Source organism: Myotis nattereri (assembly GCF_964212035.1).
Source record: "Myotis nattereri genome assembly, chromosome: 17".
NCBI classification, from domain to species: domain Eukaryota; kingdom Metazoa; phylum Chordata; class Mammalia; order Chiroptera; family Vespertilionidae; genus Myotis; species Myotis nattereri.
Window position 1 is genome coordinate 23,830,555 of NC_138092.1, and position 16,084 is coordinate 23,846,638.

The window sequence follows — 16,084 nt, forward strand, 5'->3', positions numbered from 1 at the left end:
GTCTCCCTCCGCATAGCTTAGTCTTTTTTTTTTTTTTTTCCTACTCTAAGATGGGATGATCTGATCCTCTCTGATTAAAGACACATTTTAGATTTGTTTTACAAGTAGATTTTGCCAAGAAAACTAGGTTATTTGCAATTCACTTTGGAACAGAAATTCAAACTTGGCAAATAATTTATTTATTGGCAAGAACATGTTTTCTTTCTTAATATAATTGAAGCCACCAGAAGAGAAACAATAATTGGCACCCAAACCTCATTTTAGTCCTGAACTACCTCAACTCTATTCCATTAAATGACAATGAAAAACAGGCCATTCCTCAAAAAAGTTCAGCTGGAGAATAAAAACTCAACTTTACATAATCTCTGCTGATGGACTGCCCATTTCTGAATGTGAGGATGATTTATTTCCTGGTGATAGGCATTAAAATGTGACGTAATTGAAAGCAAGAGGTGCCCATAACACTAGAAAGACCACAGTTTAATTTGGGTCATGATTAGCATCCTAAGCATTAAACTTAGTATGTTTCCTCTTTAACATGTTATGGGAAAGCTTCTTAAAATAAACCACTTTATGCCAAACCGGTTTGGCTCAGTGGATAGAGCGTCGGCCTGTGGACTGAAAGGTTCCAGGTTCGATTCCGGTCAAGGGCATGTACTTTGGTTGTGGGCACATCCACAGTAGGAGGTGTGCAAGAAGCAGCTGGTCGATGTTTCTCTCTCATTGATGTTTCTAACTCTCTATCCCCTCTCCCTCCCTCTCTGTAAAAAATCAATAAAATATATTTAAAAAAAAAATAAACCACTTTGGCAAAAGGCTAACTACTAATAATAAGAGTTACATACTTCTTATTACATACCAAGAACTATTTTAAGAACTTTGTATTTATTAACCCATTTAATCCTCAGGAGAATCCTATGAGATATAGGCTAGTTCTATTTTGAGGAAACTGAGGCACAGGGAGGCCAGGTAATTTTTATAAGGCCACGGAAGTATCAAGAGGCAGAAGCAGGATGCAGACCCCGGTGGCTGTGTTCTGAAGACAAGACTTTAACCAGCACAGTTGGACAACTCATCTGAATGGGGCCGAAAGTAAAACAGAACAAAACAAAACAAACAAACCCTTGAATTCACTGTAGTACCAGAGTTCCCCCACTGTATCGTCTAAAGCAGTGGTTCTCAACCTTCCTAATGCCGCCACCCTTTAATACAGTTCCTCATGTTGTGGTGACCCCCAATTTCATTGTTACAAATTGAACATAATTAAAGCATAGTGATTAATTACAAAAACAATACGTAATTATATGAGTGTTTTCCGATGGTCTTAGGCGACCTCTGTGAAAGGGTCATTCAACCCCCAAAGAGGTCGCAACCCACAGGTGAAGAACCACTGGTCTAAAGTATGCATATTGAGTAGTAGGCAACACAGCCTAATTCCAAACCCCCTATATTTGAATGTCTGCAAATCAGAGAACCTACACAACATTAAGGGAGGCCAATGTTGAATGACCCAGGGGTCCACAAATAACTTGCCATTTCCTCTGGTCATACCTAGACATGGTGGAAATGCCCAGACTACAAAGCAACCCCAGTCTCGTGGTATTTTGCATGCTATTGTGTTCACCGAGACATCTGTGAGGTAGAGTTGGACCGGATTTAAAAGCTGCTTCTCCAAGGAGACTTCTCATTTATCCTTAGCATGGGGAGTGACCCTATCATCAGTCACACTGTATAGATTTTACAAGTTAACACTGTGCCAGCATCATCCTGTTTGGAACCTGGGACTTTGCAAATTCCTTTCTAAGGCTCCCCTGATGACTTGTCAGACTTACCTCACCCTGACTTCTCCCTCTCTTGCCTGGGAAGAGGGAGAGGGATCTATCTCATCTCTAGTCCCTCGGAGGCACCTAGCACGGTGCTCTGTAGGCAGTAGTTGTTCAGAAAATATTTGCCAATAAATATTTTTAAGTCACCATTTTACAGATGAACAAACTGAAATACAGAACATAAAACAAATCAACATCCCTAAATGTAATTTGGCATTTCCTCCCCTGAAAATAGGTGACATTAGTGTCTTTTCTCTAATAATGTCCAAAGAAGAGGGTAGAAGAGACCAGGAGCACATGCTACTGGTAAGGAAGGAGGAAAGTGGAGAATGAAGAGGTTCCTTCCTGCCACAGAACAGGACTACCGTGGTCCTGAGCCATGAGCTGCAGTCACATCTAGAGACACTATCTGTTCTTTGAGAAAAGCCAGTCTAATAAACACATCGCCAGCCAGTAATTCATGAGCTCTAGGCAGTAGTTGGAACCAAAGGGGGTAATGGCCACAGCTGTCAGGCTCCAGATGCTCGGGGCCCAGCCCTGCCGCGCTGTCCCAGGGTCCATGTGGAGGAACGCGGTGAACTGGGCACATCACCACGCTCGCCTGGCCTGCTGCCAACAGCACCAGCTGCAGCTGGCCCGGAGGCTGGCTGTGCTGGCGGCACCGTGCCCACGAGGCTGCAAGGCTGTGAGGGGTGGACCTCCAGCCAGCACACGTGGTCCAACCTCAGCTGCCTGTCTGACCCAGAACCTCCACGTGAGCTCCGTGGAGCCCACTGAGTCCTCCTGAAGACGGACACCTGCCTGTGGTCAACAGAAAAGGGGGAATGAAAACCACGCAGATGGAAAGTCATGTCGTTTATTAATAATTTCTTTTCTTCTTCCATAAATCGGAAAGAAAAGTCTTTGGTGACACTATAAAACAATCCATCTTGGATGGCAAAACCCAGACAGAAAGTGACACGGGTCTGTGAAGTAAATCAACATCGGTGGTTTTGCATTTTCTCACAGACTCACTCTCACACTTCTGGGGTTAACTGGACCACATCATTCATAGTCTAACAAATGGGAGAAACATTTCAGAAAAGACCTGCGCTGACACTACAAAAACATGGCCAACATATTAGAAAACTTTTCCAAATGTACATCGTATTTAAAAATAAGGTATACTTTTTTTTTTGCTTGACAATTTGCCACTTAAAATAGTTCCACTTTTTGCTTTCTTCTACCTCTCAACATTGTCATATACATATTTTTCTTTCAAAATAAATATGTAAGGTTCATTTCATGGTAACCAGGTCATTTGCATGGCCCTGATTTTAGTAATAATTACAACCAAAAGGAGAAGAACAGAGAACTACTGCAGAAATGAATTGGCCTTTGAGGCCTAAAAGGCAAATCATTACAAAAATCGAGGGACTGAAAGGCTGGCTTGCCTTGCTTTCAAAAAAGGGTGAGACCATGCTCATCTGCGGGTGCAGCTGTTTCTGTGGTCCCCCCTTATCTCTCGTTCCAGGCGATAATAATACAGCCTTCCTCTCCTATTAAGTTGGGCAGCGAAAATCCCAAAATTGGGTAACTCCCCAGACTCCTGATATGGCACATGTTGAAACCCTAGATTAGTGACAACTACAGACAATCCCTGCTAAGTAAAAACCATGGCAATAAAATCCTTTGATTTTTGGAAAGGACAAAAAGGGGAGATGGTTTCCGGGAGTCATCTTATTATTGAGATTATGTTGCCAAAAAAAAAAAAAAATACTGAATTAATGGGAGGGACTATGTTCTTAGGATTCTCGATCCCATTTTTTTAAAGTGTACTTGGAGTCAAGAAATAAGCTAATCTCTTCCATGCTAAAGCTCCAAGACTAAGGGGTCAATTCTAGCACAGTAGGTTATGAATACTTACTCAATGAGAACTCAAGTCAAAACAACTCTGTCCCCACCAAGCATGCCCGAGAATATGAGGCCAGCAGTGACAAGAGCTTTCTGGTTAAATCTGGCCAAGAAGGACAAAGCCATCTGAAAGGTCCTCGTCCATAGTTGCTGCAGAGGGAAGCTGGTAAATGAATTCAGTAACCTAGGTCCTGATGTACCACTACGGTTTGAATGACTTAACTATTCGAAGACAGGGATGTTTTTATTTGAGAGTTCATAGCAATAACTGGTACTTTAAAAAAAAGACCTGAGGGAATAGAAGACACTTTCAGGTTTGAGAAGTTTGCCTTGGCTTTTGAATCCATAATTCAGCTTGTTCAGCAAGAATCCTATTCAGAGTCTCACCTGGTGAGGCTCCCTGCCTGCTTCCCATGCCAGCCCTTTAAACAGGTTTGGTTAAAAATTCATTAGTTCTTAAATCAAGAGCTTTTTAAATTTTATTTTATTTTTTAATGTTTTCTAATTTATTTCAGAGAGGAAGGGAGATGGAGAGAGAGAGAGAGAAACATCAATGATGTGAATCATTGATCGGCTGCCTCCTGCACACCCCCTACTGGGAATTGAGCCTGCAACATAGGCATGTGCCCTGACCAGAAACTGAACCTTGACCTCCTGATTCATAGATTGACACTCAACCACTGAGCCACACCAGCCGAGCAAGAGCTGCTTTTGAAAAAAAAACAAAAACAAAACAGTATATAGGTCTCTCCACATTCATCCATCTTACCTCTGATTAAATGAAAGGTTAGTAACCTTTAAGAAAGGCCAGGTATTGCAGAACCTACTGCACAAGAAAAACAAAAATCCCTTTTATAGGGAAATCTGAAGGAAGCAACTAAGATTGATCCTTCTTTGAGCACCTTCTGTAACAAGAGGAAATTCTAGTGTAATGCACATAAGATTCCAGGTACGAGAAACTTCGTTTTCTCCTGAAGCATCTAATTGGAAAGTGTGCTGATGTGTCCAGGCAGGACCACCTATGTTATCGTTTGTCATGTGACTGCAATGATGACTTCATGAATTTTTCTGCACAGTCTCAATGTTGGGTCATTTTGTTGTTTTCAATGAAGGTGATATATTTATGGCATATTAAATATAATGCAAGCTTGATTCAGTATTTATAAGACTTTTCATATATATAAATATATAAGCCAGCTTACAAAAATATTTTTTAAGATCATGTGTCCTAATGTGGAACTGGAAAAAGTTGTTGTATGGAAATCCTATGTGGTCCAGTCCTCACTGGAGTTCCTGCATGTAACTCATTACATGGTTGGCACTGCACTCTCTGCTCTTGGCTTCTTACCAATTCGTGTGGGCCCACTTAGGGACCTCTGGCTATCATTGGAGTTGGCTGAGAGAGAACTCCTGACATCCTACAGAGATGCTGTGATTTGTCAACTTGCCACACGCAAATATAGCTCTTTCCTTAGTGAATTAAAATTATATCTTATTGTTGGGTCTCACTGATTGGCTAAGCATTGTTCAATTCCCAGCTGTATGTGCCAAGTAGGAAAAGAACATACTAGCTAGTATCTCAAATAGCTTTTCTCAGACAATGATGTAAAATACTACCATGGAGAAGTGTCAGATCCTGTTCTCATTTATAATTATCTTCCCCCCCCCCCCACATACAACATATATCATGTGTGGAGAATATGCCCTGTGAGCTCTGTGACAGGTAAATCTGGCAAAGCAGTTCTCTGAATCCAGTCATGTGACTGGCTAGTATAATTAGGGTTCTTGTTTTGTAAGCCAAGATGACAACATGAGTTTCAAGTTGGCTTGGGGTGTCTTTGAACAAAACACTGCATTCATTTTTGCAAAGGAGAAAGATACACGAATAATTTGGCAGTCTAAAGAAGTTAATTTCAATGCAAATTTGCAAAGACCCGCTGAATAAGGATTAATTGCTACCCCTTCACATCACTGAGAGCTGCAGTGTGAATGGCATGAAACCTATTAGACTGGGCATGTGATAGAAAGAAAGAAGGGGCAAGGACTATGGACCTAAGAACTATTGTTCAACAAATAAGAGATAATCACATATACTTAGAAGGAAAGGTCACATGATTGAGAGTGGCTAAGGCTGGGTCAGATTGAATGAGAGTGATTTGGGGAGCTGTTCCGAGTCATGAGGCTACAGAGAAAGCCCCCTTTATTGAACTTCATTACCTGAACACCACTCACAACAGCATCTGGACGTGTGGGCTCTGGTCTCCACTCTGTCGCTAGGGAGCATGTTGAGTCATCTCTCTGGACCTCTGCAAACACCTAGTTTCCCTCGTATATAGCACCTTCCTTCCCTGCATTCTCACTGCAAGGTCTTCTTTCTCGTCCAACTGTCTACAAAGCAAGGATGAGTTACAGTCTCCTGGATTTATGGTTTCCACTGGCCGAAGCCAGGCACTTGAAGTTATTTCAACAGAATTCTGTGATGGAATTTTCTTCTAAACAACATTGGAAGTAAATTTATGAGATTGAGGAGCATTTAGGGGGGGAACTAAAGTGCTTGTTTATTCAGCATAAGAGATGGTAGGAACAATAATGTCTTTCTCTTCTCTAATCTCTCTTGCCTCTTCCAAGTAGAAGAAAGCATTTAGTATTAGAAGATTCCTCTCCATCATTTACAATGGAGTTAAGCAATATACATTTTTAGCTTATTATTTGCAGTTTTACAATAATCAGAAGCTCAAAGCAGCATCTGCAGAGATAGAAACTGTCTTTTTAACCAGAAGCACAACTGAACGACTCCAGATTTAAAAATGAAAATGAAGTAAGACAGCATTCACATTTGTTTCTGATTATTTCGGGTGCCAGATTCTTGCTCAAAACAAGAATGTTTTGACCAAAAATGGTCTCCAGGTCCCAATAGTGAGGTTACTTCTCAACAATTCTCATGTTCAATGGTGAGAATTGATACCTTCTTCCTTCTTTCTCAATAGAGAAGCTCTGATACTTGAGGTTTTCACAAGCATGGAAGAGCCTGTCTTGTAAATAACCTGTTCCTCTCCATATACTCATTCTCAGTATACTTCCTTTGCCTTTAACCAAAGCTTTTCCCAGCTGTAAGCAGAGGCAGGTCCATGGGTGAATGCATCATCTAGCCCCCAACTCTGAAAAGAATTGGGTTACTCCCATCCCACTAACATGCTTGCTGGTGATTGTTTGGATAGTTCCTTGAGCAAACTGAACATCTGTTCATTATAATGGTGTTTTCGAGGTTCTAGCTCCCCCCAACCCCCAATGAAGATGATGATCATACTTACAGATCTCAAAGTTTTCAGTTAGAACTGTCTACCTGAAGTCATAATACTTTCTCTCTTGCAGCGACATTTTAGAGAATAAAGTTCAAGTGGATCTGCAAATTCAAAGTGGAAAACAATTTGCACTGGCAGAGTTGAATAATGAACTTGTCTTAACTTATGCTCAATTATTTCTTGACGCTGGACAGAGGGACTTATTGTGTGGCCCATGAAGTCTGAGCTTTTGCAACTGCGGGAAACCCCGCATGACCAATGGCAATGGTGTTGTGGGAAGAGGAGCAGCAGCTTTGAAATAGTCACAACCAACACAATTTTGATTAAAGAAAGAACTCTGGTTTTTAATAGTTTTGATCATTAAAAAAGTTTAAACCTGCATAGCAATCATTTCAAAAATAATTATTTAATGTTCCATAATTAAACTGTACACAACCTAGTCTTGGGACATGGCAGCCAGTGAGGTGAGTTTGGAGCAGTCCCGTGCAGTCCCAGGAGCCAGGAGTCGAGTTCTCATTGGCCTTTTTTGTTTGTTTTTGTGTCATTCTGTTCATGTAAGTTTATTTGGCTACTTGGCACAATCTGGCCCCGCGGCTGAGCGGATCTGCACTGGGAAGAGAGAGCAGCTTGACCCCAGTCCCTTCTCGCTTCCCCTCCCCCACTTGGCTGGATTCCTCAAAGTCGCTCAATGTCTCGGTATTTCTTCCTCAGAATAGAGACCTGGTCTTTAAAGAGGACGGGGTCGAGCCTCATCTGAGAGTGGATCAGCGGCATGTAGCCAAACCAGCTGGCAAACGTATTCATGCAGCTCTGTCGCTGGGCAAAGTGGTCAGGGTCAGCCCAGCGGGAAGCCCGAGAAGTCTGGGGAAAAGAGAACAACAAGGAAGAAGATTGTGAGCGAAGGGCAAGGTGAGATGGAGACAATGCAGAAAACCAAGTCAGGCCTGACCCCAAACCTACCCATCCTTGGCTTGATGAAAATTCAAGCACTGATCCTGGTTTTCCCAAGATATGCTACTTTCCTCAATGCTAAATACACACATGCAAACAATGGCCCACATGGAATGACTAATTCTCTGCTCAGTAAAATGACTTACCAGTTGAACCTCCACTACTATGGTAACTAAATATAAACTTCTCTTTGCACTTGGGATCAAATATTATGACTAACAATGTGTTTGTGGTTTCAAAAATAGTTTTCTAAAACTTTGTGCACTTGGTTGAGGATGGATACCATCTCTTTAGCTCTCTGTGTTGCTCCTAAGGTTGGTTAAATATTTTTTAGACCTTGAATGACTGACACTGACTTAAAAGAAAGCCTTAAATGACCTGATGGCTGAAATTTAAATAGATGGACTAAATATAACGTCTCTAAAACCACATTTTTATGAAACAAGGAAAAGGTGGGCTGCCCAACCTTTATGGGAGCAGAACACAAACTCATTTATGTCATTAGGCAACTGTTTAATGACGTATATGTGTGTACGCTTGTGATCCTTGCGCTCGAATCCTCGTGCATTGTTAGAAATACTGTCCTAGGAATAGGAAGGTACATCTGACTGTGAAAATCACCCAGAGTCACTTTAAAACAAGGGTCAACATGCTTGAAGGTAAACACAAATGTCAAGTTACCTCTGAACAGCAGAAAAACAAAATATGATTTAAGTGTTTTCATTAAGTTCATATGAGTTTCACAACAACCTGGTCCAGTTATCTACCTCGTACTCACATCCCCACTGTATAGGCAAGGAAGTAGGCTCAGGGAAGTTAAAATTATTTGTTCAAGCTAGAAAGGGACAGAACTCGGGTTCCATTCTTGAACACTTATACTAGGAGAACTCTCCATGGTAAATCAAATTAACCTCAGCAGTTGAGTTCAGACCAGAGGAGACAGTCCCAAAGACATGTCACTGTTCCTAAGTTGGTATGAGCTTTTGGATTGGTCCACTCATTCCCAAAGGGCAAGACAACCAAGGGCAAGTGCTCACATATGCAAATAGAAATACTGTCAAGAGCATAAGCTCATTCTTATTCTCTCTTAAAAATAATTTTTTAAAAGTCCATTGGATCACTCAGGTAACTTTTTTGTCTCTAGATTTTATTTTGAGTCAACCAACATATTAGAGAGGGTATCTTTGTAGTGTAATAAAAGTACAATCTTCAAGTATGATATTCATTGAATTCACTAGTCATACAAACATTCAATAAACAAATGTGTTTGATGGGAAGAATGGAGCAAATGCAGTACATGTTTAACTAGACACATCTAGTGAGACCTAAGGCTAAATTTAGATTTGTCCTCAAAAGATGTGCAAAATTATTAGAAATAATGGTTTGGTAGAATTAGGCAAATCTATGAGAAGGGCATTAAACCAACCCCTAAGAATTCATGTGTCATTAGAATTCCACCCCTAATCAGCATATAACCTCAGGGAAGTTCATAGAACTCGCTGAGCAAGCAATATTATAGGAAGGTTGTATCCTTAAATGAGATAATATATATGAAAATACCTGGGCACACAGAAAACACTCAATACATCTTGCTTGAATATGAATAGCCTTTCAGCCTTAAAGATTAAACATTCTTGCAAATCCTCTTGCATGTTCTTTTAGTAGTGAGAGGGAAATAGAATTTTCCACTAGACTTTTTTGCTTACTCAGGATAGCAGCTGTGTCATAACCAGTACCTAGAAAAGTACCTGACATAAACCATACATGTTCAGTAACTACTGAATGACTGCTTTTTGTAAACTTAGAACCCTATCAATTTGCTGCTCTTACTAAATTTAGTGAGTGAAAAACGATCAATTGTGAGGCCTGGCTAAATTTTCCTTTACAAAAGCTAGATTTGTAAATGATTTTCAATAACTGTTAGAACAAGGTAAACGGAACACCCGAAACAATGAAACTGACATAACCATGTTAAAAATATGTTTTTTATGGCTGACTCAAATCCTGTTGGATGATAATCTATATTTAACTTGAGTAGATCTGAATGGTCTTATTAAGGTTTCTGACTTCTTACTTGTGGTACTGAGCTCTGTGCAGGATGAATAAGGGGTAGTTGAGCCAATATATGCAGATCATCCTGACAGGGGACCCTGCTGGGGCGGGGGAGGACGGGGGACAGGGGCCGGGGGACGGGTGGGGGTGGGTAGTGGAAGTACAAGCAGCAGAAATAACAGAGTCTGGGATTCAACTTCCAGTTCTGACTTTCATACACTGGACAACTTGTAGCAATATACTTCAATTCCTCTGGGTCCTAGTTTCCTTACTTATAAAAAGAGAAAATTAGATTATATTTCCTGGTGAGTGTCTTTAGTACTAAACTTTTATGACTCAATGCAATATTTTACTTTTATAAAACCTTTCATATATGTTTTCTCAACTCTGTGAGGCAGGTTTCCCCATTTCCATGTTAAAGATCAGCCAAATGAGTTTCAGAAGGCAATTGACTTGCCTGCAGCTTATAAATGCTGGTTCTATAAGTGAGAGGCCTGGTCTGCCATCAAGATGCTCACCCAAGTCAACAACCACCAGAAGGCTGTGTTGAGAGTTATTATTAGCTATTTGTTAAATAAAGCACTGATGATAAACTTACAAAAAGTCTCTGTAGGTCTTTAACTCTGGAGAAGGTGTATCTTTTTGATGCTACCATGTAGGTCATATACATAATCTTGACATAAAGATACCCTGGACTTATGCCTTCCAAATTATCCATGTGCCAACCATAAACTCTCTCAGATACTTTAGATGTGGGTTTTCATTTTGTTTTTCTGATGTCCCCTCATTGTGCTTCGTAGAAGAACAGTGACTCCTCACTACCTTCAGGTTAACCACCAGCAAGCAAAACAAGGAAGGAGAGTCCTCTTACCTGACCCATCATTGTCTCCTTATACTGCTTCTTCTGGGTCACTTTGATTGGCGGCAATTTTGTCACAGCAGACACCAGGAAATTCATGAGAATGTCCTCACAGTTGGCCAGCTGGTCCACCATGTTCTTCAGGCTGGCTGGCAGATAATGGGTGTACAGGTAGTGATAATATCTGTAAAAACCAAAGACATTTCCTAAGGGGCCATCATTACATATGGTGGTCTTCTTTGACAGAAAACATCTACCCATTCTTTGGATCCCTACACATATCATGGATGATGGTGATAACTATGACTTATGGTACTTACTATACAGGATGGGGCAAAAGTAAATTTATAATTATTTGTATGAAAAATAATACAATAATTTATAAATAATACAAGAATAAACTCTATGTTTTGTGTACTCCCAACTGTAAATCTACTTTTGCCCCACCCTGTATACCCAATAACATTCTAAAGTACTTTACAACAAATGCCACATCTAATCCTTATAAGGAACCTATGATGTAAGTACTATTATTATCCCTATATACAGATAAAGAGACAAGGTAAGGAGATACATGCAGATATAGCTTGCCCAGCCTAACTTCCTAACTTTATTATTAGGCTGGTTGATAAGAAACAGAATACTTAGATGGCAAGAAAACTTACATGTAATCTATATATTATTATAAGCTGCTTTATAATTTTTATTGGTTTAATCAGAACTGCATTTAAGATTATCCCATAACTCCAAATCCAACAATATACTATTCTATTTTTGTGGCCTATAAACCATATATTTCAACAGTTAGAGAGCAAAACCATAATTAATCTGGTGGTGAATCATTGTGCAGAACCCATATTAATTTGAATTATTTTCACGCTACTATTTTTTGGAGGGATATATATATATATATATATATATATCCTTTTTTAATCATTTGAATGAATAGATTCACTAAGTGGCAGTGCAAGAAGAAAGGGAACAATGAACTATGGGGAACAATGAATTATACCTCCGAGAGGTATAATCTTGAGATGGAGGTTCTGCCAACCTAAATGTTTATACCTTGTGCATTTCAACGCTATCCCTGATATGGCAAAAGCCTCTATTCTTTACTAAAAAGATTAGGTTAAGCCGAAACCGGTTTGGCTCAGTGGATAGAGCGTCGGCCTGCGGACTGGAGGGTCCCAGGTTTGATTCCGGTCAAGGGCATGTACCTGGGTTGCAGGCATATCCCCAGTGGGAGATGTGCAGGAGGCAGCTGATGGATGTTTCTCTCTCATCGATGTTTCTGGCTCTCTATCTCTCTCCCTTCCTCTCTGTAAAAAGTCAATAAAATATATTAAAAAAAAAAAAGATTAGGTTAAGATTGGTGTGTTTACCTCACTAAGGCAGAAGAGTGGGGATTTCCTTCACATTTGAGTCAGGAACACTAATTTGGCAATCTTACCCCAAATCCACCCCTTCTCTTTGGGTGCCTCTGCTCTACTTTGCCTTTTTGCTATGTAACTTCTCACCTTAACGTATTATAGAACGATTATGTATATTGTGGCTTCCTTGTTAGAATATAAGATAGACATGGAGATGTTACTCTCCCATAATTACTGGAAATGCAATAAATCAAGAGATTTTATTGGTTTCAAAGACACATGTTGGTCACATCAACAAAACTTAAAGGGGGATGCAACCGAATTTCCGTTAATGTTGTTCACAAGACTTGACTCAAGTTCCTACTTATACAGCAGTCAGAAACGAATACAAGGAGTCTATAAACATCTAAGCACGTGAGACATGCAAATTCCTCACTTGTGATAAATAGCAGCTCCAGTCAACACCATGGAGTAGTCATTTGTCCACTTGGACGTGTACCCCCACCGCTCCTTAGAGTTATCCCAGAAGTGGCTGCGCGCCGGGTACCCCACAATTCTCTCGGGGAAGCTCTGCCAGACGGTGAAGGCAAAATCCACCTGCAGGCAGAACACAGGCCAAACAAGCAATCAACAAGCGTTAACCATGTCAACAAAACATTACCTTCCCCTGCTAATTCCTAACCCGAAGCGCGCCACTGTTGCGAAACACTGGTTCCATGTACTCATCAGCAAATTAAACTGACTGCTTGACATTTTGCCCCATAATTATGCACATTTTAATGTTTTCTGTTATAGAAACTTCCGAGTAGTGCAGAAATGAGAGAAGAAGAAGAAGAAGAAACCCCACATTTACTGTTAGGGCCTTTAGAAATCCAGTCTGTTCAAGCTAGAAAACAAGTCATAAAAGCAGTTGCTTCCTGCCTCCCACCTGAAGGCGCACGTGACCCCTGATTCACGTGAGCCATGAATGTGTCTGTTTTATACACGGGAGATTTCCTGTGTACATCCAGAGGATGCATATCCAGCATACATCATAACCAGCACACGGCAAAGCCAAAGGGACTAAAAGAAGAGCATCCTCTTGAGAGCGACAGGAAAGGTGTTTCCAACACACCCAGGGTCTAAGGGGAACACAGAGCACACATCATGAAGCAGCAGTCATTCCGGCCTCTCGGGTTCTGGCCAGGGACAGCGAGAAGAAGCAACCTCAGGGAAAAATCCCTAAGACTCCGTGAGGACAAGGCCAGGGGAAGCCACAAGACTCATTTAAAGGAAATGCAGCTACATGACTTTCCACTGCTTATAATAACCCAAAGCAGGGATTTCTGAATACGCTATAAACTAACATTTATAATTAGCAAAGTCTGTTTTCATATGTGTCAGCTCATATCTGGCTTCCTTCTGATTATTCCATGGATGATACATAAAATAATATAGAAAGTAAAAATAAAAATAGTAATAGTGAACTACCATACAATGCCCCTAACTGTGTCATGCTTACAGTGGTTACAGGTACTTACATGTTTAACTCACTTAAGCCTAATTCTGTGAAAAGGTTATGTTCTATTCTCAGCACTGCAGAGAGGGAAGCTGAGGTATATGCAGGCTGAAATTATCTGGCTGAGCTGTAAGTGGCAGAGCCAGGATTGAAGCCCCAGCCACTGGTTTCAGATTTAGTGTGTACTGTTTCCATAGCCTCTCTTTTAGCTCTGTTGCTAAGGCATTGAAAGCAATTTCTCTCTTATACAGGCTATACATTCACCTGGCAACCTTTGCTCTACGTCTTCTTGATAAGCAATGAAAATGAAGATTTCATTTACTCCACCAATCATTCAAGTCTCGACACAGTGACTTCTCAGAGGTTCAAGAGCAGAGCAAAAAACTCTTCACAACAGCCAAAAGGTGAAAGCAACCCTGGCTCTGTGAACCACTGAATAAATAAACTAAGTATGCTACATACACACATTCAGCTATAGAAAGGAATGAAATACTCATATACACGCTATGCAACATGGACAGCCCTTGAAACAGGATGCTGAGTGCTAGGAGCCACACGCAAAAGGCCGCATAGCATATGATTCCATTTACATGAAAGTGCAGAATATGCTAATACATAGAGACAGAGGACAGATTGGTGGTTCCTAAGGTTAGGGAGTGGGACTGGTTAATGGGTATGGGGTTTCCTTTTTGGGCCATGAAAATGTTTTAGAATAAGACAGAGGCAATGACTACATGGCCTGTAAATGTCCCACATGACACTAACTATGCACTTTAAAATGGTCAGTTTATGTTATGCGAATTTTACCTCAATTAAAAGAAGAGACAAAGCAAATAAACCTAGATCAGTATTTCCCAAGCTTTTATCATACGCATTCCCAGACCACACATTCAATGAGTTACTTAATATTTTTCTTTCAACTGCCTGTTCTTTTTCTGTTGTTTGCTTGCTTTTCCTCACTAGCCTTATCCTAGGTCAGCGGTTCTCAACCTGTGGGCCGCGACCCCTTTGGGGGTCGAACGACCCTTTCACAGGGGTCGCCTAAGACCACTGGAAAACACATATATAATTACATATTGTTTTTGTGATTAATCACTATGCTTTAATTATGTTCAATTTGTAACAATGAAATCGGGGGTCACCACAACATGAGGAACTGTATTAAAGGGTCGTGGCATTAGGAAGGTTGAGAACCACTCTCCTAGGTAAAGATGTCAGTAAAATTCTAGGTTTGATCACTGACCACATTACTTTCTAACAAACATTAAAGTAAATGTATGTGCTAAGTTAAATACATGCTCGCCATGAACCGTGTAAAACTAATGTGCACTAACCACTTTTTGGGAAACACTGGCCTGGGTGATTGTAGGGTCCCTTTTAACTCTGAATTTTGGGAGGCTTAATTAGAAGCCATCATTTTTTAAAATTGATTTTTTTAAGAGAGAGAGAGAGAGAGAGAGAGAGAGAGAGAGAGAGAGAGAGTGAGAAAAAGAAAAAAGAGATACATAATTGTGAGAGTGGAACATCCAATGGCTGACTCCTGCACGCCCACTACCAGGGATCTAGCCCACAACCCAGGCAGATGCCTTGATGGGGAAATGGAAGGGGCAACTTTTTGGTGCATGGGATGACACTCAACCAACTGAGCCACACCGGCCAGGACACAAGTCATCATTTTTGTAAGCAGCCATAAATTCAAGTTTTTATGAAATTGAGTTTGGTGGCCTAACTCCAGATAAGAAAGCCTTAACAACCTAGCTTTCCCCCCCACACCATTAAGAATGCTTGGTGGGGCATGGGGCATCTCAGAGTTAAAAGACAGCAGGGGAATGGACACTATGTGCCAGGGAATTGAAATCAGGTTGTGATCACCTGCATATCCTCACTGGCATTCAAATGCTAATGGTGCTGACTGATGGGACAGTGTATTATTCAGCCCTTCTCCAAGGATCAGCCTGGCTGTCAGTACTTGAGGGTTTCCCATTGTTCTTGAAAAGAAAGCACGCACTGGAAACTACTAGAGAACCCGATGGGGTGTTTTTATCACATGGATTTCTTGCTATCTCAGAGTCGTTTCAAGCCATTTCAAAGGAACTCAAAAGTAAATTCAGATAAAACTATGATTCTTGTGATTGTTCTGTTTTCATGCAGATCATTAACACATCAAAGGAGGCAAAGGTCAGCTCATAGCCTTTTCTCTTAAAAACCAACATCTGTTTTCTTTTGAGAATTTGCAGCAGCCCCGATAAATGTAAATAACTATAAAGCAACTACATCTAATACCCTTTAAAGGAGCCTGTTTAAAAACCGCTCCTTAATGCCACAGAGAGACA

The 16,084-nt window shown here is 40.7% G+C and overlaps 1 protein-coding gene across 2 annotated transcripts in view; it reads right to left on the minus strand.

Annotated features, from left to right (window-relative positions):
• Positions 1–7,342: 7,342 nt before the first annotated feature.
• EXT1 (exostosin glycosyltransferase 1) overlaps positions 7,343–16,084 on the minus strand; it is a 262,620-nt gene continuing 253,878 nt past the window's right edge. For both annotated transcript variants that reach the window (XM_081111378.1, XM_081111379.1), the window contains 3 exons: positions 12,690–12,850; positions 10,896–11,067; positions 7,343–7,882 (listed from right to left, as the gene is read on the minus strand). In XM_081111378.1, coding sequence (XP_080967504.1) covers positions 7,697–7,882; positions 10,896–11,067; positions 12,690–12,850 — 519 coding nt within the window. In that variant the 3' untranslated portion in view covers positions 7,343–7,696. The remainder of the gene's footprint in view (positions 7,883–10,895; positions 11,068–12,689; positions 12,851–16,084) is intronic.